At 38.1% G+C, this 22589-nt stretch overlaps 2 protein-coding genes across 4 annotated transcripts in view; one reads left to right on the top strand and one right to left on the bottom strand.

Annotated features, from left to right (window-relative positions):
• The window catches only part of ARMC2 (armadillo repeat containing 2), a 180399-nt gene that overhangs the window by 134096 nt on the left and 23714 nt on the right, over positions 1-22589 (top strand). The gene's annotated exons all lie outside the window — the stretch shown is intronic.
• The window catches only part of SESN1 (sestrin 1), a 110316-nt gene continuing 93969 nt past the window's right edge, over positions 6243-22589 (bottom strand). For 2 of the 3 annotated variants that reach the window (XM_010382495.2, XM_010382497.2), the window contains 9 exons: positions 22114-22179; positions 21129-21329; positions 20308-20490; positions 18335-18577; positions 14255-14402; positions 12290-12402; positions 10216-10406; positions 8354-8498; positions 6248-7425 (listed from right to left, as the gene is read on the bottom strand). In XM_010382495.2, the coding sequence (XP_010380797.1) occupies positions 7339-7425; positions 8354-8498; positions 10216-10406; positions 12290-12402; positions 14255-14402; positions 18335-18577; positions 20308-20490; positions 21129-21329; positions 22114-22179 (1377 nt within the window). In that variant the 3' untranslated portion in view covers positions 6248-7338. Of the gene's footprint in view, positions 7426-8353; positions 8499-10215; positions 10407-12289; positions 12403-14254; positions 14403-18334; positions 18578-20307; positions 20491-21128; positions 21330-22113; positions 22180-22589 lie in introns of all 3 variants that reach the window. The other variant, XM_010382498.2, reaches the window with a different exon arrangement.

The raw sequence follows: 22589 nt of genomic DNA, 5'->3' as shown, positions 1-22589 counted from the left end.
GAAGTGTCTGTTGGCTCCTACTGGGAGGTGTCTCCCAGTCAGGATACACGGGGGGTCAGGGACCCACTTGAGGAGGCAGTCTGTCCCTTATCAGAGCTGGAACACTGTGCTGGGAGATCCGCTGCTCTCTTCAGAGCCAGCAGGCAGTCTGCTGAAGCTGCACCCACAGCTGCCCCTTACCCCAGGTGCTCTGTCCCAGGGAGATGGGGGTTTTATCTATTAGTCCCTGACTGGGACTGCTGCCTTTTTTTCAGAGATGCCCTGCCCAGAGACGAGAAATATAGAGAGGCAATCTGGCCACAACAGCCTTGCTGAGCTGCGGTGGGCTCTGCCCAGTTCAAACTTCCCAGTGACTTTGTTTCATGAAAATCTCTTGAACCTGGGATGTGGAGGTTACAGTGAGCTAAGATTGTGCCACTGCACTATAGCCTGGGCAACAGCACAAGACATTGTCTAAAAAAAGAAAAAAAAAGAACCTACATTTCTAGGAACAAATAGACTTTCAAAGAATGGTTCTAGTCTGGGGCTCATACCTAATGTGGCTCAGCAAAATCCTCTAGGGACACTCACCTTATTGTAGTCCATAATGTAAGTATATGCTGGTAGATTCACTCCAATAGATGAAATCAGTTTAAGTCACAGGGGCTAATTTATCTAAAACATTCACAGATATAATGTATTTCATCCATAGCAAGCTATTTATTCTACTTTTAGGGAAAAAAAAATCAAACTCTCCCCTCCCTAAATGGCCCCCTTCATATTTATGGCTAATATAGTAACTCATGGTGGGATCCCATTATACCTATTCTCTTCCATACTTAACTGCTCCCCTTAGGCCCACATACAAGCTGGACCATTTGGAACCATCTGCTTAAACAAAACCTGTGGTTAAATAAACACATAAAATCTACCATTTTAACTATTTTAAGTGTACAGTTCAGTAGTTTAAGTATATTCACATTGTTCTGCAACAGATCTCTAGAACTCTTTCATCTTGTACACTAAAGCTGTATGCACCAAACAACTCCCCATTTTCACCCCCACCAGCTCCTGGCAACCATCATTCTGTTAATACTTTCGGTTTCTATGACTTTGACTACTTGATATCTCATATAAGTGGAGCCATACAATATTTGTGTATGTATGTGACTGGTTTATTTCGCTTAGCATAGTATTATCAAGGTTCATCCATGTTGTTGCCTGTGATAGGATTTCCTTCCTTTTTTTTTTTTTTTTTCTTCCCTGAGACAGAGTCTCAGAACAGTCTCTGTTGCTCAGGCTGGAGTGCAATGGCATGATCTTGGCTCACTGCAACCTCCGCTTCCCAGGTTCAAGTGATTCTCCTGCTCAGCCTTCCAAGTAGCTGGGATTACAGGCATGCACCACCATGCCTGGTTAATTTTTGTATTTTTAGTGGAGATGGGGTTTCACCATGTTGGCCAGGGCTGGTCTTGAACTCTGGGCCTCAAGTGATCCACCTGCCTCAGCCTCCCAAAGTGCTGGGATTATAGGTGTGAGCCACCTGTGCCCTGCTGCTTTCTTTCCAAGACTGAATAATCTTCCATTCTATGTATATACCACATTTTGTTTATCCATTCATCTGTCAGTGAACATTTGGGTTGCCTCCATATCATGGCTATTGTGAATAATGTTGCCATGAATATAGGTGTGCAAATCTCTCTTTAAGATCTTGTTTTCAGTTCCTTTGTGTATATACTCAGAAGTGATGTCTCCGTTCAAGCTGACATAACAAAAAATACAGTTTGGGTGACTTAACAAAAGTTCATTCCTCACAGTTCTTACGACTAGGAAGTCCAAAGTCAAGGTGCTGGCCAGTTCAGTTTATGGTCAAGGCCCTCTTCCTGGTTTGCAGAGGGCTGCCTTTTTGCTCTATCCTCATATGGTGGTGAGAGAGATCATCTCTCATCTGTCTCTCCTTGTAAGGGTTTACTGCCACTCATGAGGGCTCCACCTTAATGACCGAATCACTTCCCAAAGACCGCAGGGCTTCAACCTGTGAATTTTGGGGGAACACAAATATTCAGTCCACAGCAAGTGGAGTTGCTGTGTCATATGGGAATTCTATTTTTAATTTTTTGAGGAACCTACATCGTGTTTAAGTGGTGATTATCATTTTACATTCTTACCAATACCACATAAGCATTCCGATTTCCCCACATCCTCACCAACACTTATTTTGGGATTTTTAAAAATTGTAGCCATCCTGATGGGTGTGAGGTAATGTGTCTTTGTAATATTGATTTACATTTCTTATAATTAGTCATGCTGAGCACCTTTTCATAATTTTTGTTTGTTGGTCATTTGTATATCATCTTTGAAGAAATGTCTATTCAAGTCTTTGGTCTTTTTTTCTTTTTCTTTTTTTTTTTTTTGAGATGAAGTCTCGCTCTGTCACCAGGCTGAAGTGCATGGAGTGCAGTTGTGCAATCTCAGCTCACTGCAATCTTCCACTTCTCAGGTTCAAGCCATTCTCCTGCCTCAGCCTCCTGAATAATCCCAGTGGGTTACAGGTGCACACCACCACACCCAGCTAATTTTTGTGTAGAGACAGGGGTTTCACTATGTTGGCCAGAATGGTCTCGATCTCCTGACCTCATGATCTGCCTGCCTCAGCCTCCCAAACTGCTGGGATTACAGGCATGAGCCACCACTCCCAGCCCCATTTTTTAGGTATTTGATTTTTTGAGTTGTAGGAATTCTTCATATATTCTGGTTATTAACCTCTTATCAAATATATAATTTGTAAATATTTTCTCCTATCCCATAGGTTGCCTTTTCACTCTGTTGATTGTCCTTTGATGAACAAACATTTTTAAGTCTGATGTAATTCCATATTTTTTCTTTTGCTGCCCATACTTTGTGTCATATCTAAGAAATCATTGCCAAATCCAATATTGTGAAACTTTCCCCCTGTGTTTTCATCTAGTTTTACAGTTGTCAGTCTTACATTTAGGTCTTTGAGTTTTTTAATATATAAGGGTCCAACTTCATTCTTTTGCATGTGTGTATCCAGTTTTCCTAGCATCGTTTGTTAAAGAGACTGTCCTGTCCCTACTGAGTGGTCTTGGTACCTTTGCTAAAGATCATTTGGCCATATATGTGAGAATTTATTTCTGGACCTTATTCCATTGGCCTATATGTTTGACTTTGTGCCAGTTCCACATTATTTTGATTACTGTTGGTTTGCAATATGTTTTGACATCAGGGAGTGTGAGACCTCCAACTTTGTTCTTTTTCAAGATTGTTTTGGCTATTCAGGGTCTGCTGAAGATTCTAGATGATTTTTAGCATGGAATTCTCTACTTCTGTGAAAAATGCCATTGGGATTTTGATAGAGATTGCATTGAATCTACAGGTCACTCTGGGTGACCATGAGATGTCTTTCCATTTATTTGTGTCTTTAATTTTTTTTTTTTTTTTGAGACGGAGTCTCGCTCTGTCACCCAGGCTGGGGTGCTGTGGCTGGATCTCAGCTCACTGCAAGCTCCGCCTCCCGGGTTCACGCCATTCTCCTGCCTCAGCCTCCTCGGTAGCTGGGACCACAGGCGCCGCCACCTCGCCCGGCTAGTTTTTTTTGTAGTTTTTAGTAGAGACGGGGTTTCACCGTGTTAGCCAGGATGGTCTCGATCTCCTGACCTCGTGATCCGCCCGTCTCGGCCTCCCAAAGTGCTGGGATTACAGGCTTGAGCCACTGAGCCCGGCCGTGTCTTTAATTTCTTAGTAATGCTTGCAGGGGTCCCCAACCCATGGACCAGTAGTGGTCTGTGGCCTGTCAGGAACTGACTGCACAGCAGGAGGTAAGTTGTGGGCAAGCAAGCATTACTGCCTGAGCTCTGCCTCCTGTCTGATCAGCTGCAGCATTGGATTTTCATAGGCGCTTGACCCTATTGTGAACTGTGCATGTGAGGGATGTGGGTTGTGCACTCCTTGTAAGAATCTAATACTCAATGATCTGAGGTGGAACAGTTTTATCCTGAAACCATCCCCCACTGCACTGTCCACCCTGGGTCCATGGAAAAACTGTCTTCCATGAAACCAGTCCCTGGTGCCAAAAAGGTTGGGGACTGCTGCCTTACAGTTTTCAATGTGTAAGTCTTTTGTCTTAAAGTCTGTTCAGGCTGCTGTAACAAAATACCTTAGACTGGGTAATTTATAGGTAACAGAAATTTATTGCTCACCAGTTTTGGAGGCTGGAAAGTCCAATATCAAGGATTTGGTGCCTAGTGTCTTCTTCCTCACAGATGGCACACTCGAGCTCTGTCCTCACATGGTGGAAGGGGAGCTTCCCAGACCTCTATTAAAGGGCACTAATCCCATTCATGAGGGAAGAGCCCTCTTGACCTTATCACCTCCCAAAGGCCTACTTCTTAATACCACCACATTGAGGATTACATTTCAACATACAACATACATCAACATACAAATGTGGGGGTAGACACATTCACACCATCGCATATCTCCTTGGTTAAGTTTATTCCTGAGTATTTTATTCTTTTTGATGCTATTGTAAATGGAATTGTTTAATTTTTTTGGATCATTCATTGCTACTGTATAGAAATACGACTGATTTTGTATCCTGCAGCTTTGCTGAATTTATGCTTCCGCTTGATCACACTATCCTCTGCTAGGGAAGAGCTAAGGTGAGCAAAATCCCCAACTTTCCTAGCCTTTAGGTGCAGCCTTTTCCTGGCTTTGCATTTGCCTTAGTGCTGCAGTTTCCCAGTTGGTTTCTAGAGTTCTCACAAAGATATTCTGGCCCATATATTGTTAACTTAGTGTCTCTGGGAGAATGAGGACATGGAATTCCCAAGTCCATCATCTTGCTGACATTACTCCCATCTACTAGCATTAGCAAAAAAACTAGTATGATTCGTATATATTTACATATACAAATATGCTAATAAAATTTGATTCATGATATTCACATATATGAATATGCTAATAAAATTTCAGAGTATATTGATAAAAAATGCTTATCCAACAAGTTTTACTTACCTACTTACCTCCCGGTGGTCTGTAATAAAATCAACCTCATTCTTAGAGATGATTAAGTTTGGCTTAATACAAAATTTTCCCAAATATGGCCAAAAAAACTCAGATTTTAACTCTTGAATCCTGGGAACCTCAACCAGAAATTTTCTCGTGATTATTGTAGAAAAAAATTTTCCTCTGGTTGGGGAAGGTTTTGATATCCCCAGTGTAATGTACCTTCCCTAATTATTTTGAAAACTACTATAGTAACATTAGAAATCCTGTGTTTAGTTTTGAGAAAACACTCAAACAGGAAGCACCTGTTAAATGGGAGGCATTGAAACATTAGCTTTGTATCACATGCACTTTTATTACTTTAGGTAACATATTTTTTAACTCATTGAAATTTTGATTTCAATTTCTAAGTGATTATAAGTTCCAGTGGACTAAATGCATTCTAGTTGATCTTGTTTTGTGATCACTCTACTGCTGATTAGAATCTCTACTAGAAATTTTGTTTTTTCAAGAGGAGGAACAAAGAGCAGAAACGGGATAAGTAAAATTTTAACTATCTTCTTAGGTTCAATTGTATTGCTATAGTGAGAGAACTCCATAGCAGGCAGAAGAGGACAAAGGCGTGATGCATATTCGATGAGTAATGCACTTATAAGTTTCTTTAAATATAAAACATATTGAAGATAATACTCTATTTCTAGCTAAGGTTATAGTCTTGTCTTTTCACAAGAGTAAATATCCTTGACGACAGGTACCACCTCTATTCAAAATTGATTGCTCCCAACCCTCACTTCCACACTACCCCATACATTTGGAGGCAGGCACTAGATTGAGCTCAATAAATGTTTTGAGGAGTAACAGAGTTACCACAACAGCTTCAGTTAAACTTAGAGCTATTTCTACTTGTCTGATAAAGTGTCATTTTTTGTTCTGCAGTCTCTCCCTAATGAATCCTTCTTTCTAGTAATTCTTAACGTTCTATTGGAACTCTAAAACAGTTCAAAAGAGAGCAGGCATAGAGCCATACCAGTCATTTCCAAGATAAAAATGGTCTTACATAAGATTCTAAAGAAAGTCCACTCTTTGTATCTTTCAAAATGGCTTCAAGTGTTTTGCCATTTAAAAGTAGTCTCATCTGATTACAGCATTATTTAATTGGCTTATGAAAGTAGGTAGAAACTCAAAATTATTACTAATAGTGAAGTCATGACTTTTTAAGAGATTGAGACAGCACATAAAATTGGAGAAAAATTCTTTATTGAAAAATACCAGTAATACTGACAGACTTCAAAAGCAATTCACGCTTCCAGAATACAAAGTACTTAATACATATTTTCAAACCTGTTTGCATTTCAAACAAAGTTAGCGTTTTTGTAAATCAAATGTGATAACCCGACTAAAAATGTTTTCCAGCTTTATTATTTAAGGAGCTGCACAACCTTTAAAGGGGGGACCAGGAGGCAGGCAGAGACATAGAATGCACCCAGGACTGCGCAGCAGTCTACAGCAACATATCCCACAACTTCGATGCTGGAAACACAACTACTGCACAAGACAGCTGCCCTCCAGTGTCAGGATCCTGTGAAACAGCATATCAAAAGATCGCCAGCTTCTTGTAATTTACACACTTTCATTTAGGATTGCTTTTTGAAGAAAATCTTTAAGAATGCCATTGTAATTTAATATCCAGAACCCTGAATTTAAAAAACTAATGAAAGAAATTAACTGTTACCATCAAAATGGTTGTTGCTGAGCTGTGTGAGTAGGAATTCTATGCTTTTTTAGATGCAAGAAAATTAACACATAATGCAAGTTTAATTTGAAATCACACAAGTTATGTATGTAGGCTCAGATAGTAGCAATGTTCACTTTTATTACTAATAGCTTAACTGAAACAGCCATCTATTCATTCCTCCAGCAGGAATAGCAGCACCAAGATCTTCTAAAATTCTTTACATATAAAGCTTAAGTCATTATCCAAGTCCCATCTTTGCATGCTCCAATTCTTGTTATCTTATTTAACATAAAAGCAACAGGATTTGGAGAGTTACTATTTGCTGTATTAAAACAGTTACACAGCATCTTGTACTGTCAAAAAGCAAAATACTTGAATGGCAGCCTGTCTTCACAGCTCTAAACTTGAAGCTGCCAAACAGTCACTGCTTGTGCCAGCAGTGGGTTTTCCACAGAAAAATAGCAGAAACTAAAGGAATCATGGCACAATGGATTTCTGAATTATTTTGTCTACCATTGGTCCTGGGGTTTAGTACCTTCCCCTTGTAGACTGTATCTGCTGATCATTCCAGAATCATCTTTAATGAAGGAAAGGCATCAAGTCATATAGCGGGTAATGGCTCTCAGAGCATAAAGGAGTTCTGCTTGCATCCTAGCTTCTATAAGAAGCAGATTAACATGAACCTGAATATAAAATACAACATCATATAAGGAAGGGTTACAAACATTCACAATCAGTTTTTCAGTGAATCTAATGAACACATAAAATAAGTACACGTCCTACACTTCCTATGTAGTACAGAATAACTTATCCTTGGGTTTGTTGAACAGATTATCAATTTCTCAAAACAGCTGTCTTTTTTTTTTTTTTTTTTTTTTTTTCTGATACACAGTTTCACTCTTTCCCAGGCTCGAGTGCACTGGCATGATCTTGGCTCACTGCAACCTCCACATCCTGGGTTCAGGCAATTCTCATGCCTCAGCCTCCCAAGTAGCTGGGACTACAGGCGCATGCCACCATGCCCAACTAATTTTTTGGTATTTTTAGTATCACCATGTTGGACAGGCTGGTCTTGAACTCCTGAGCTGAAGTGATCTGCCTGCCTTGGCCTCCCAAAGTGCTGGGATTATAGATGTGAGCCACCATGCCCGCCCTAACGTTCTTTTTGGATAGATGGTTTGAGCTTTCATTTATATTTTACCATATTTCCTGGAGGTTTGTTACATGTCAAAAAATCTAAACACTGTTTTATCAGAATAACAACTTCCCCTGCCAAATCATTATTCAGTAATTTCTATAAAGATGTTTCAAAGAGAACAGACACTTCTACATATACACAGCTTTTATAAAACAGTCTTTCTTCTACATGCTTACAGCCATGCCAGCACTTCTGAAGATGGGCCAGCCCACCTGTGCTCCCTATCTTTATTCTTTTACTCTATCACCATAATGAAGTTCCCTTCTGAAGGGGTACCTGAGACAGCTGTCCTGGAATGTTTTTCTTTGGGTTGGGAGGGGTGATGGAAAGGGTTTCAGACCAATTAGGTTAGGTGAAGGAGACTACGAATCATTGCTAAGTTACAGAGTAAACAAGCCACAATAGGCACATACCTTCTCAGAGTGCTTGAATTGCCTCCAGAAGCTTTCATACATTCTTTTGGTAACCTTTTCAGGAGTACAAACAACAGTTTTGATATAAACTTTAAAGCTACGATCCAATAGCTGGTTAATTTCACCATAGTCATAATCATCGTATCTGTTGAAAGACATAAGGAGAATTATGATATTTTCAGTGTATAACCTGTTTTCATGTTACAAAAGTATACACATCAATAATTAATGCTGTATTTTTTCCCTCTTTGTGTAGGCAGCTGTCCCCAAAAATGATAGAGCTTTACAACTGCAGGTGGATGAGTGAGTATAAAGGGATAAGAAACAGAGTACTTAGGGAGAGTCACAGAACATTTTCTACTACCCAAGTAAATCATTCCTGAAAGCTGACAATATTAACGTAGCACTGGGTACCAAGCAGTAGTATACATCTGCAATCATGAATATGCAACCACACTGAGGAACAAACTATTATTGAGATGGAGTCTTGCCCTGTCGCCCAGGCTGGAGTGCAGTGGTGCTATCTTGGCTTACTGCAACTTCCGCTTCCTGGGTTCAAGCGATTTTCTCACCTCAGCCTCCTGAGAAGCTAGGATTACAGGTGTGTGCCACCATGCCCAGCTAATTTTTGTATTTTTAGTAGAGACAGGGTATCACCATATTGGCCAGGCTAGTCTAAAACTCCTGACCTCAAGTGATCCGCCCGCCTTGGCTTCCCAAAGTACTGGGATTATGGGCGTGACCCACTGCGCCTGGCTGAACAAATTCTGAAAACAGATTTTGAGTATTATCAAAATTAAACAAAATAATTATGTTTGTTATTGGTACTAGTACATTCTCTATATATACATATAGAGAAATTCACTTGTGTAAATAAAAATAATTAGAATTACTTTACTCATGTTTCTAGGAGTTTCTGGGGTCAAATGAGAAAAAAGGCAGGGGCTGCAGGGAGAAGGATGGTCTGTACTTAGGAGAGCCTATCCTGCTTTAAGCCAAGATGGCTGCATGTACCAGTTGTCTGCTTTGCTGCACTGGGTAATGGATTCCTGATGACATAGGTACTGAAGTCTCCTATTGAGTTTTCAGTGGAAAGGGGAGAAAGGTCTTGCAAAGCTGGTTCTACAACCATTCAGGAGGCTAAAGTCAATAGTCTGGCTACTGATTAGTGGGAAATTAGTTTAAAGTTGGTCAGATGTACCTCAAATGCCAGATCGGTTTAGAGTAGATTAACTAGGGTTTGTAGGTTTTGACCAGACTCTCTAATAAAATGAATAGAAAGCCTGATTTTACAGCAAAAATAGTTAACTAGTAAGCACTGTAGCTCGGAGTTTGTGTGCATGTGTGAGAAGGTGGTATACGATGACTGCATTTTCATTATAACATAATAAAAACCTAACAGCAAGGACATGAAAGTTTTGCATTTTGATTAGGTATCATGAGAGCAAATAATCCTCAGAGGGAGCCTAAGAACAGCCAGAGGGGCAATATAAGGGTACTAATTTCCAAGGAGGTAGAAACATAAATGTATCAGGAGACAGATGATATGAAGAGAAAAGATACTAAAGGTGTTCAGTGACAAACTTTGTTCTAGGACCAGCTTGCTTGTCCTCCCTTTCCTGGAGGCAGCTGTCATTCAACTCTTGTCAAATTCCCTAACTCTCCCTCCTGCCTAGCTAGGAAAGAGGAGAAAAAACTAGGTTGCAATAAAGTGGTTCTTTGAAGCATAAATAGCATAAAAATAAGTTAGAGGGGAGGGGATGGGTTTTGATTATGTGTGTGTCCATGTGCACATGCACTCCAAGCACTTGAATAATTTGGCCCAGAGGAAAACATCTCTTTATAAACACAGAAAGACTAACCTTATTCCAAACATGCAGTGAATATAGTTCCAAATTGCCCGCCTAAGCATTGAGGTATCAACATCTTTGTGCATTGCCATTGTATTATAAGTAAGATTGTAGGCAATGTGAAATTTTTCATCAATCAACTGTCCCACATCTGGATAAAGGCGATTTACCAAAGAATAACCATGATCTTCCCAGCAATAGTCCTAAATACAGGGAATAGAACAAATGTGAATAATTAAAATGTGGTCAAGTACAGTTCTGTATCTACAGCTCTGTAGTATGGTAAAAATGATTGTCATTTGGCTGACCAACTAACTGGCTTTCATCCCTAACTCCCAGCTTCTTGCACTCCAATCTTTTTTCAATTTCTATACTGCAACATGCAAAAGGTTGTGTTTTATAACTCAGTGAGTTTAAAAACTAATAGTCTCATCTCAAAAAAAAAAACTAGTAGTCTCCTCCCCTTACACATCGGCCTTTCTCTCTTTCATTCTCTCTCCACTCAGCCCCCAGATGTGACCATCTTGGGAGTCCCCTCTCCTTTTCCATTGCTGCAGCCATTCAAAAAATGAGTAAGTGTGTTTTAAGAGACAAGGTCTCACTCTGTTGCCCAGGCTGGAGTGCAATGGTGTGATCACAGCTCACTGCAGCCTCCAACTCCTGGGATCAAACGATCCTCCCTGCCTTAGCCTCCTGAGTAACTGGAACTACAGGCACAGGCCACCTTGCTTGGATACTGTTTAAAATTATTTGTAGAGGTAGGGTCTTGTTTGGCTGCCCATGCTAGTCTTGAATGCTTGGCCTCAGTGATTTTCCCATCTTGGTCTCTCAAAGTGCTGGGATTACACGTGGGAGCCACCAGATCTGGCCAAATTTTGTGAATTTTTAATTCAACACATCCATCACCCATTCCTTCTCCTACCCCCACTTCTGCCTTTTAGCCCTATTAACTGAGTCTCCTAATTAGTTTTCCTATATTAAATCTCCTTGCCTCCTTTCTTTCTACCTGAAACAAGACTTAATAAGCCCCTACTTCTTTGTTGCTTTCCTAAAAACACCTCTTTGATATTATGCCATCACTCTGGTCAAAGCCTACAAACCCCACATAATCTACTGTAAACTGCTTTCGCATGTAAGGCACACCTAACCAATTTTAAACATACACCACTAATCAGAAGTAGGAATCTTTAGCTTGAAGCTCACAGCAGCCAGCCAATCTCTTTGTAATTCCTTCCTTCACTCTATCCCTCAACCTAAAGCTTAATTATTGTCTGTTCTCTTCTACTTACAATACCCTTTTTACCATCCAAATTCTTCAAATCCTAATGTCTCTCCATAAAATTTCCAGCCCACATGATGTCTTCAATTTCTAATCTATTGTATAATTATTCTATAACTCTTCCTTGTGCCTAAATTTTGTCCCTTAGTTTATTTTTATTTTTTGAGACAGGATCCCACTCTATCACCCAGGCTGGAGTGCAGTGGCTCCATCAGGGCTCACCGCAGCCTCAACCTTCCAGGCTCAAGTGATCTTCCCACCTCAGCCTCCTAAGTAGATGGGACCACAGGTACATGCCACCACACCTGGCTAATTTTATTTTATTTTATTTTTGTGTGGAGACAAGGTTTCCCCTTGTTGGCCAGGCTGGTCTTGGAATGCCTCGGCTCAGGCAATCCACCTGCCTCAGCCTCCCAAGGTGCTGGGATTACAGGTGGGAGCCAGTATGAGGCCCGTTAGTTTCTTGAGCAAAGAAACAAAATCTTATGGTTCTCAAATATTTTCATAATTCTGGTAAAATAGTTATTATTTAACACTGGCCCCTAACAATATTTGGGAATGCTGGGAGTATCAACTCATCTGAATTAAATACTTACACAATAAAAATTTTAAGATACACATACACTGAAACTACAGTATGATTCCATGGATGGATTAGAAACAGTTTTTCAGCTTTTATTCTGAAACAAGAAGAGATACTGCCTGCAAAGCACTTAGCATAGTTCTTAAATCTAAGTGGCTCTTTTGTATTTTAAGTCAGACTGAGATGTTTCTAGTCAATCATGTGCATACAAGTTGCAATTTTACCTGGACACGAAATGTTGGAACATGCATCCCATGTCTAGAGAAATCTTTATAGCCATAACTAGTATCCTCAAAATGACGAGATACATCTCTTGCTGGTGTAACTTCATCATCATCTGGGGAAAAAGACCATTGAAAGGTTTTTAAAAATAGGATGCTAGTTAAAATTGACTTTACCCAAAGCAAGTAAAAATGGCATAACCCTTTCTCTGTTACTGAGTAACCAATATCAACCAAAATAGTCTTACAATTATACAAAGTAGTTTACTTGCTAGTAAATAGAATGTAGTTAAAGGAGATTCTCTGTTATAAAATGAAAACTCATAGTCGAATTCTCTGCCTTTTATTGCCTCTTTCATAGACCCTCTCTCTCTCCTCCCATTCCAATTTATATGTATTAGATTCTACTTATTCAAAGTATGAACATACTTTTGGATAATTTTTTTTTTTTTTTTTTTTGAGACGGAGTCTCGCTCTGTCGCCCAGGCTGGAGTGCAGTGGCCGGATCTCAGCTCACTGCAAGCTCCGCCTCCCGCGTTTACGCCATTCTCCTGCCTCAGCCTCCGGAGTAGCTGGGACTACAGGCGCCCACCACCTCGCCCGGCTAGTTTTTTTGCATTTTTTAGTAGAGACGGGGTTTCACCGTGTTAGCCAGGATGGTCTCGATCTCCTGACCTCGTGATCCGCCCGTCTCGGCCTCCCAAAGTGCTGGGATTACAGGCTTGAGCCACCGTGCCTGGCCACTTTTGGATAATTTTTAAGATAACTATAAAAATCAGCTATGCTTCAAAATTTAGCATTTAGATTATTTTTGTTGAATATTAATGACATATAATATGTAACATGATCAAAGAAAGAAATCCCATGAGTTAACATTTTTACAGTGCTGCCTGCACTGTGCCTAAGACTTTCTGAACTATCATCATGTTTAGGAGTTGATGAGATTATAGTTTCATGTAAGTGTAGCATTAGATGACAACTCTACATCTTTAGGCATGGAAACAAAAATTTTTCCTGGAAGAAAAACAAGCTAACGTCCAACCTCCATTTAAACAAATTTGATTGTTTCTTTGCTATTAAGAAGCTTGGTGCTCTTTCTCCCACTCTATTATTGTCAAAATACATCTGGAGACATTTTATAAACTGTTTCTCCTTTAAATTACCTGGTTTATATATTGTCTCCTGTAGCCTGCATATAGATAAAGGTTAAACATAGAGGATTTAGGTTGTTGTTGGTTAATAAATATCTCCTTTTCACAAATGATACTTTTTGTTGTTGTTTTTTGTTTTTTTAGAGACGAGAGTCTTGCTATGTTGCCCAAACTAGTCTGGAATGACTGGCTTCAAGGCGATCCTCCCACCTCAGCTTCTTGAGTGGCTGGTACCACAGGTACAAACTACCATGCCCCCAAAAAATCACAGAATTTTAATGCTGGAAGCAGTCTTGGGACTATTTCCTCATGTTAAAGAAGAGAAGCATGGGCAATATAGCAAGACTTCCATCTCTACAAAAAAAATTTAAAAATTAACTAGGCGTGGTGGCATATGTTTGTAGTCCTAGCTACTCAGGAAGCTGAGGCAGGATGATCGCTTGAGCCTAGGAGCTACAGTCATGCCACTGCACTCCAGCCTGGCAACAAAGCAAGATGCTGTTTCTTAAAAAAAAAAAAAAAAAAAAAAAAAGAGAGAAAAAAGAAGGCACTCATATGTTAAGTGACTTAGCCAAGTTCACAAAGGTTATCAGAAGTAATTTTAGTACCAGTCCTCCCTCTTAGTCTAGGCTGTTTTCACTTATGGCCTTTTCTTAGTTGCTTGCTTTAAGAATTATTTATAAATAGGAATATCTATGCAATACCCTCTCTAAAAGGAAGGACATATTTAGATTGATGCTTTAAAAGTCATTTAAATTCCTTAAACAAAAAGTTGAGTTTGCAATAATTATATTGACTATGCAATGGTTGTTCTTACCTGAAGAGAAGACAAACATGCTCTCTCTTTTTTCTATTTCAAAACGTGAAGCCATCTCTTCCTGACTTGCCTCTTCTTCATCTCGACATTCCTGTAACTGCCTCATCTTTTCCATGAGGGCTTCAACCTCAAAGAAAGAATCACTCACCTGAAGAAAAAGTACAATTAATGTTACACGTGGCAGACACAGAATATATATGAATTATCTTTTAAGTCTGTCTCATAAGAATTTATATCTTTTATTTCTTTTTTTGAGACAAAGAGTCTTGCTCCATCGCCCAAGCTGGAGTGCAGTGGTGAGATCTCTGCTCACTGCAAGCTCCGCCTCCCGGGTTTATGCCATTCTCCTGCCTCAGCCTCCTGAGTAGCTGGGACTACAGGTGCCTGCCGCCATGCCCGGCTAATTTTTTGTGTTTTTTAGTAGAGATGGGGTTTCACTGTGTTAGCCAGGATGGTCTCGATCTCCTGACCTTGTGATCTGCCCGCCTCAGCCTCCCAAAGTGCTGGGACTACAGGTGTGAGCCACCGTGCCTGGCCAGAATTTATGTCTTAATAGAATATAGGGAAAATATTCTTATAATTTTAATGTACATTAATGAATAAAAAACTATTTTGGCCTATTAGGAATATAGACATGCAGATTTTAAAATATAAAAAAAACATGATTTTAAGAACACATTCTAATGCTTTTACCTTACAAGATTAGCAATAATGTCATTACTATTTATGCTGTTTTAAAAACTAAACACTGCTTGTCAATTTAAAACAACTGCATAAGTTAACTTCTACTTGCTTAATCTTTAAATAAATAAGATACACAAAGTATAAGTGACTTTGCATCAACTGTGTACACTGGACATACATATTGTCAATGTGTCTGTCATCTTTAATAGCTCTATTTATACAATTTACCAATTAAACATGAAAGATGTCTTTACATGGCTAGAGTTGGCCACCTGACCTCTGCAATGGATCTGGCAGCTGTCACTTGCTGGGATGACTAGAGCAGTGTCACACATAGAGTAATGGGTCTGACAAAGGACTGGCCAAGTTGTTTTGCACTAGTCAAACCAGTTATACTTCTATACCCTGCTGCATTCTTGCCACAAAAGCTAGATCAAATCTATACAATTTATATCTTTCTTATAAATAAAATGAATATATTAAGAAGTCTGGGTTGGGCTAGTGGCTCATGCCTGTAATCCCAGCATTTTGGGAGACCAAGGCAGGAGAATCACTTGAGCCCAGGAGGAGTTCAAGGCTGCAGTGAGCTGTGATTGTGCCACTGTACTCCAGCCTGGACAACAGAGAGAGACTTTGTCTCAAAAAGGAAAAACAAACAAAAAAAAGTCTTAATCTCAAATCTCAATGTATATATACAAAATTAATGTTTCCCCTTTTATGAAATGATTTTGCCAGGAATGTTTTTAAGACCTCTATCTCCCATTCTTCCTGGCTTCCACCCATTGATCCTTCAGGTAGCAGCTTACATCCTTCTAAACACTATCATTTACCCCACTATCAAATTAGATTCTAACACAACCCTCTCCTCTTTCCTTCAGAGGACCAATCATAATTTATAATTGTTATTTGCATGATATTGATTTAATGCTGGCTCCCTTCCCAGACCGAACCTTCATAAAGGTAGGAGATCTGTTTGGTTTACTTGTATATATCCCAAGCCTAGCATAGTACCTGGTACATAGTAGATATTCAAGAAATACTTGTTGGAGAATGACGGTCAGGATAATTCTACATTAAGAGACAATCTATATCACATGTGCTTTACATTTTTCTTTTGATCCAAACAGTTATGCTGAAATGCTCAGTATTAAGCCCTTTCTCTAAGACTTTCACGATGGGAAGTGTTTCTGCGATGGTACTGAAGATTCTTCTGGTGCATGCATGCATTTTCCCCCTAATTATTCCTGACACATGGTCAGTAACCAAATAAAAAATGAGCTGAAAAGGATTAGGTTTCATGATAGGATGACTCAAAGTTTAAAAAAGGTCTCCATCAACTCACATTATCTCTCACTAATTTATTTTGTTTATCCATTCTCCTCCTAAAGAGCCCAAATTGTAAGTATTCTTAGGAAAGATAATTCTTGATATTATATTGAAATAAGAGGGAAATGAAACAAAGTAGGTTTCTTTGTTCCTTGACTGATCTGCCAAAGTTGTTAGGATTTAAAAAATTACGGCATTTCATTTTAATATTAAAATGTTAAAACTGTGTAAGAATTTTTTTTTTCCCTTTATAAATTACCCAGTCTTGGGTATGTCTTTATTAGCAGCATGAGAACAGAATAATACACCAATACTTAGAAGCAACCAATGTGTCCTTCAGTAGCTACTGGAATAAAGAAACATTGGTACATCCAGAAAATAAAAAATTATTCAGTGCTAAAAAGAAACTAGGTATCAAGCCATGAACAGACATGGAAGAAGTTTAAATGCATATTACTAAGTGAAAGAAGCCAATCTGAAAAGGCTACATACTGTATGATTCCAACTATATAACATTCTGGAAAAGGCAAAACTATGGAGACAGTAAAAAAAGAAGTAAGTAGTTGCCAGGGTTGGGAGGGATGGAAAATTCTTGTTTGTTTGTTACCATTTGTATCTGAAGAGCTATGTCAGATACTGGATATGTACCTAAAAAACAAGCCATATCAGCTCACTGTCAGGTGTCATCAGTGTGGGCCATAAACCTTCTAAAAGTATCCAGCTTACCTGGGAATAGGAAGCTTATCTATTAGAGAAATAAAAATCATCTTCTTTCACTCTTCACTCTTTTAATAGAAGGAGAACTAGAAACAATCAAGTACTTTTTTCTTTAGCCTTGTACTAAATGATTGGTAGCACGGACAAGAATCCATCTCCTAGCATTCTAGCAACTGAATACTCTCTCTTGGATCCTCTTCTGACTGCCAAGCTTTGATAAATAATCAGTGGCCATATGCAGGTCTATAACATGAATCTAGGCAGCTCAAAGGATGGTGAAACTGATGGTCTTTGGCAGTGTCAGGACAGTGCTATGATCAACCTTGGGAAAATTATTCTTTCTTGTGCTAATTTCACCATATGTAAATGCTACCTCTTATTTAGCACCTCACAAATGCTCAGTGTTGTACTTGGCATTTTACTTCTTTAGAGACGTTTCATTTAAACCTCACAATAACTTTGTGTTTTACTTTTATTTAGAGATGAAATAACTGAGATTCAATAACTTGCCTGAAGTCAAATATGTAAGTTAAAGGCAATTCAACCTGTCAAATGTATTTCAAAGGGATAACTCAGAAAATGCATGCAAAGCATTCAGATGGCTGTGGTACTGCTTCTAAAATTTATTTTTGAAGCATAAAATAAACACCTGCTTTTTTGCTACAGCAAAAGAATGCAGGAGGGGATTCTGATTCATCATATATAGGAATTAAAAGTTGCTTATAGAAAACTGAACTTGCTCTGTTTCAAAGGAGTAACAAACTGAGAATATATAAAAGCCAGGAAGATAAGGAATAGAGGTGAAAGCATTTTAACACATTTACATTCACCTGATATCACCTTCTATATTGGTGCAAAGTTAAACATGAAAAAAAGTATTTTAAAGAGAGAAATTTCTAGATCAAAGTTGATTAAATCTTCTGAAAGATAAAAAATTAAGAAGTCAGACTGTTTATTTTGTGCAAAAGAGAAGAATGTGATTGGCACAAAAAGTCTTCACCACCAGGCCACACTATTTTCAGCCTTCCCTCATGTCACTGTAGTACCCAGTCAATATTATTTGGCTCTGATGGGACACATGCTATTGGCTCCTGATCCTAAAATTATCTAAGTGTAAACTCCTAGAGGGTCTTAGAGTCTTGTACATCACTTTTGTGTAATTTTGTATATCACCTAGACTAGTGATGAGCATGTGAGGCAGTCAATAAAACCTTACTGAATGAATTGATATAGGGGCCCAATATCACCACAGTCTTAACAGGGTGGGTTTTTCTAAGAAGCCAACTGAAGAAATAATATAACAGCAATTATTGTGATTAGTTTTATGACAATCTCATGACAAATAATACTTACAGAAACATTTTCTGCTGAGTTGACCGGCATCTCATCCACACTGTGATTGCCATTTGTAATGTCACAGATGCAGTAGTTGCTAACAGAAGGAGGTCTGAATGTGTGGCCACCATCACAATGAATTTCTGGACTGATTCCACAGCCAAATGTGAACGAGGCAAGAGAATGATAGTGTGTGAGTAAAACTACTGCATGTACCAGTTCCGCAAGGGACCAGCTGTGCTCTTCAGCTTTTAAAAGTCCCTTAGGGGGGAAAAAAAATATATTTTGTAGTGGGGTGTGGTAAAAGTATACAGTTCATTTCAGTATTTAATTTATTGAAAACATGAGATACCATACAAAGTCTAGTATAAAATTATCATTTGAAATATGTAGAACCCAGAATTTGCTAGTTTTTATGAATATGCATTCACAAATACAACTTAACATAATCTGTTAAGACATTCACTATTATTTTGATTTTCTGAAATATTGACTTAAAATATAAGAGAATGCATTTTGCTTAAAAGTGGTTGCTGTATTTCAGATGCTGGATTATGAATGAATTACTGTGTTGTTAGTTCAAAATCTCAAAGCAAATGTAATAAATTTGTGTTTATAAGTAGAAGCTGCTGTTTGAAATACCTGTGCTTTATTATAAGGCCTCCTCAAGGAATTTTTAAGATAGTGGCTTGAACAACTTGATTAAATACTCCTAACTCATCAAAAAGTTATACATAAATTCTATAATTCTTCTATTCAATTCTGTCACTTCTGCTTCATTATCTATTTTGTAATCTTGTATAATTTTTCCTTGACAATATATAATAGGCATTGTATTAATATATTCAAATCTTTATCTTCTTGATAATATCTTTAATTATCTAATAGTATCTATTCTATAAAATAGATAAGACCAAAAGATGCATCTTTAAGAATTTATAGTGCATGGTAGACTATTTTAGAGAACATCAATCTACTTTTACTCTATTACCTCTATTAATAAATAGAACCAGAACAAACTAGTTTAACATGGCATTTAAAACATAACATAATGATGCGTAACAATGAGATGCCACTTCACACTTATCAGAATGGCTGAAATCCAAAACACTGACACCAGTGCTGGCAAAGATGTGGGCCAACAGGAATGCTGCTTCACTGCTGGTGGGAACGCAAACTGATACCACTTTGGAAGACAGTTTCACGGTTTCTTACAAAGGTAAACGTATGCTTACCATATTACCCACAAATTGCACTCCTAGTTATTTACCTAAATGAGGTGAAAACTCTTGTCGACCAAAAAAAAAAAAAAAAAAAAAAAAAAACCTATACATGAATGTTTATAGCAGCTTTATCTGTAATTGCCCAAAACTGGCAGCAACCAAGATATCCTTCAATATGTGAATGGATGAACAAATTATGGTATAACCATACAATAGAGAATTATCCAGTGATAAAAAGAAATGAACTATCAAGTCATGAAAAAGCATGAAGCAGCCTTAAATGGATGTTACTAGATGAAAGAAGCCAGTCTGAAAAGCTACATACTTTTATATGATTCCAACTGTATGGCATTCTGGAAAAGGCAAAACTATACAGAAACAATAAAAAGATGAGTGGTTGCAGGGGTTTAGGGGAAGGGGAAAGGGATGAACAGGAGGAACCCAGGGCATTTTTAGGGTACTAACTATTCCATATGATACTGTAATGGATGCGTGACATTATTTGTTGAAATACACCATTGTATGGTGTAGAACCATACAATGCAAAGACTGAACCCTAATGTGAACTATAGAGTTACTAGTAATATATCAGTTACAGCAAATGTACTACAGAAATGCTAAAGCAGAAGAAAATGTGCACCTGTGGGAAAAGGCTCAGGGGGTAGAAAATAGGAACTCTCTGTACTTTCTGCACAATTTTTCTGTAATCCTAAAACTGCTCTAAAAAAGTATGAAATGACTCCCAAGATAGATTACCCCACTGCTTACCTCAATGTGTTCTTTGGTAATAAGCCAAGGTCTATGGGCTAACACTTTGTTAAGTTCTCCTAAATTCTGTAGTTTTTGAGGAGCATTCTCTAAACCATTGAGCCACTTGGGGTCCCCACCAACATGAAGGAAATCATTTACATGCAAGTTCACTAAGTAGGAGCACTGATGTCTTGCCGCAGCCTTCAGAGAAAACAAAAAGATTATTCTAATTATAAATATTAAAACCTTGAACTAACTACATATTCTTTTTATTTACAACATGCAAAAGAGCTAATTAAGTTTATTAGTATGTTTTCAAATTTTCCATAAACTACAGAAATGCAGTTTTTATATAAATATTTTAAAAATTCAAATACAGTAAGAACCTTATAAATATTCCAAGAACAAACAAAATATCTGATAGAAGTATTTGAACTTCTATTAGACATTTTATTTATATACTTTCAGAACTTCCGATTAAGAAGAAATTTCAATTAAGGTGCCAATCATAAAATAATGGAATATTATTTACAAATTGAACAGGAAGCACCACTTATGCCAATGTGAACTATTTATAATGATGAAACAACTTTTGTTCTACTTATTTAATGAAGAATGGTTCTCAGCAATGAGAAAAAGAACAAGTAGAAATACTTGTTTCTCTTTCTGTTATAACTGAGAGCATACTTATTTAAAAATAGGAAAAACAGAGACTATGTAACAGGAATCATATTATACATCATAATCTAAGTATTTATCCCTGTGTTTAAAGCATTAACTGTCTCTTAAAGAGATTAATAAAAATAGCAAAAAGAATTTTTCACTGAATGTTTACAAACCATTATTCCAATGTAGTGCCGATAATGTAGGGGTAACGGCCCATCCATTTGCAGTAGATAGTGTTGAGTTTTTAAGAAACTTTCTAAATATTGTGGGTGGAAAACCATCACTAACGTTATGTTATCCAAACGGCCCAAAGCAGCAAAAGAATCTGCAAATAAAGCATGCATCTGTGCGTCTTCACTCCCCACTTGGAGGATCTGTAATGAGAGAAAAACCACGGTTACTGAAATTGTAAATTGGTGTTAAGGGAAGAAAATATACATGGGCTGTACTCTAAGTATCATTTAGAAGCAGATTAAATTTGGCTTAAGAAAGAGGGGTTACAGATTTAAACTCAACTGGTTGAAAGATACAGAAGAATAAACAGTTACATATTATATAGTAGGGGATAAACAACAAAGGCTGAACATTAAAGGCCATCTAGATAGGCTGCTTGCAGAGTTGGCCAGAATCCAGATAAAGAAGCAGATTTAGATTATCAAACTTGCAGAGCTTGCAAACACTAAAGTCTTTCTTTATAAAACTGCCTATTCTCGCTCAATTTAAGGAGAACTAAAATTAACTAATAGCATACAATCCTTACAAAAATAAAGCATAGATGCTTTTACACATATATAGAATTAAAGATCCAATCTAGCATTGATATCAGCCTGTGGAGATGGTCAAGACTAAGTAACTCAGGTTATGGGCACACCTAAACAAGATCTAAATATAAGCAGATGGAGTATCACTGGTCAAAAACCAATCTTGGCTTTACTTGATTAAATATGGGTGTTAAAAATACATCATGAAATTACTAGAAATCAACACAAGTACAACAGCTTTTTATTCCCACACATTCACTGCCAAAGCATGATTAACTGCAACCAACTCTGACTAAAACATGTTGTTGACCAACAGTTTTCAGATGCCACGATGTGGGTCATGAAAGCTCTTCCTTAAAAGCATACAGTTCACTATGTACTTTCACAAACAACATACCTCCTTTTCTGGGATGAATCTGCTTGGTCCCTGTCCTAGTGGTCGAGGAATTCTAATGCCAAGTTCCTAGAAAAGAAAATTACACCATCTCAGGCCTTTGGCAGTAAACAAAATGAACCGAGGCTAAAGGAATGGGAGGGAAAAACCACCAGTTGAACAGAGACAGGCTTGTTTTGGTGGTTTGTTTTCATGGCTGTATATACATACCAACTCTTCTGTTAGCATTGCATAGTTAACAACAGCTTATAATACCACTCTGACTAAAAACAATAAAACCTGTTTCACTAAAACCAGAGTTTTGCATAAAGTACTTGGCAGAAACTCTAGAACAGAAAGTTCAGCACATAGCAGCCAACCAACCCTGTGGATCATCAGTGATACAAAATAACACCAGTGTGTTTGTACATCTAAAACTCAACCAACCCAAATATCAATCCCTGTGTGTCGTCAGAAAATGAAAAAGCAGTACTTCCACC

The sequence above is a fragment of the Rhinopithecus roxellana genome, chromosome 4 (genome assembly GCF_007565055.1).
Source record: "Rhinopithecus roxellana isolate Shanxi Qingling chromosome 4, ASM756505v1, whole genome shotgun sequence".
NCBI classification, from domain to species: Eukaryota; Metazoa; Chordata; class Mammalia; order Primates; family Cercopithecidae; genus Rhinopithecus; species Rhinopithecus roxellana.
The sequence above is the reverse complement of the archived record's forward strand: the minus strand, read 5'-3'. Positions and strand labels throughout refer to the sequence as shown.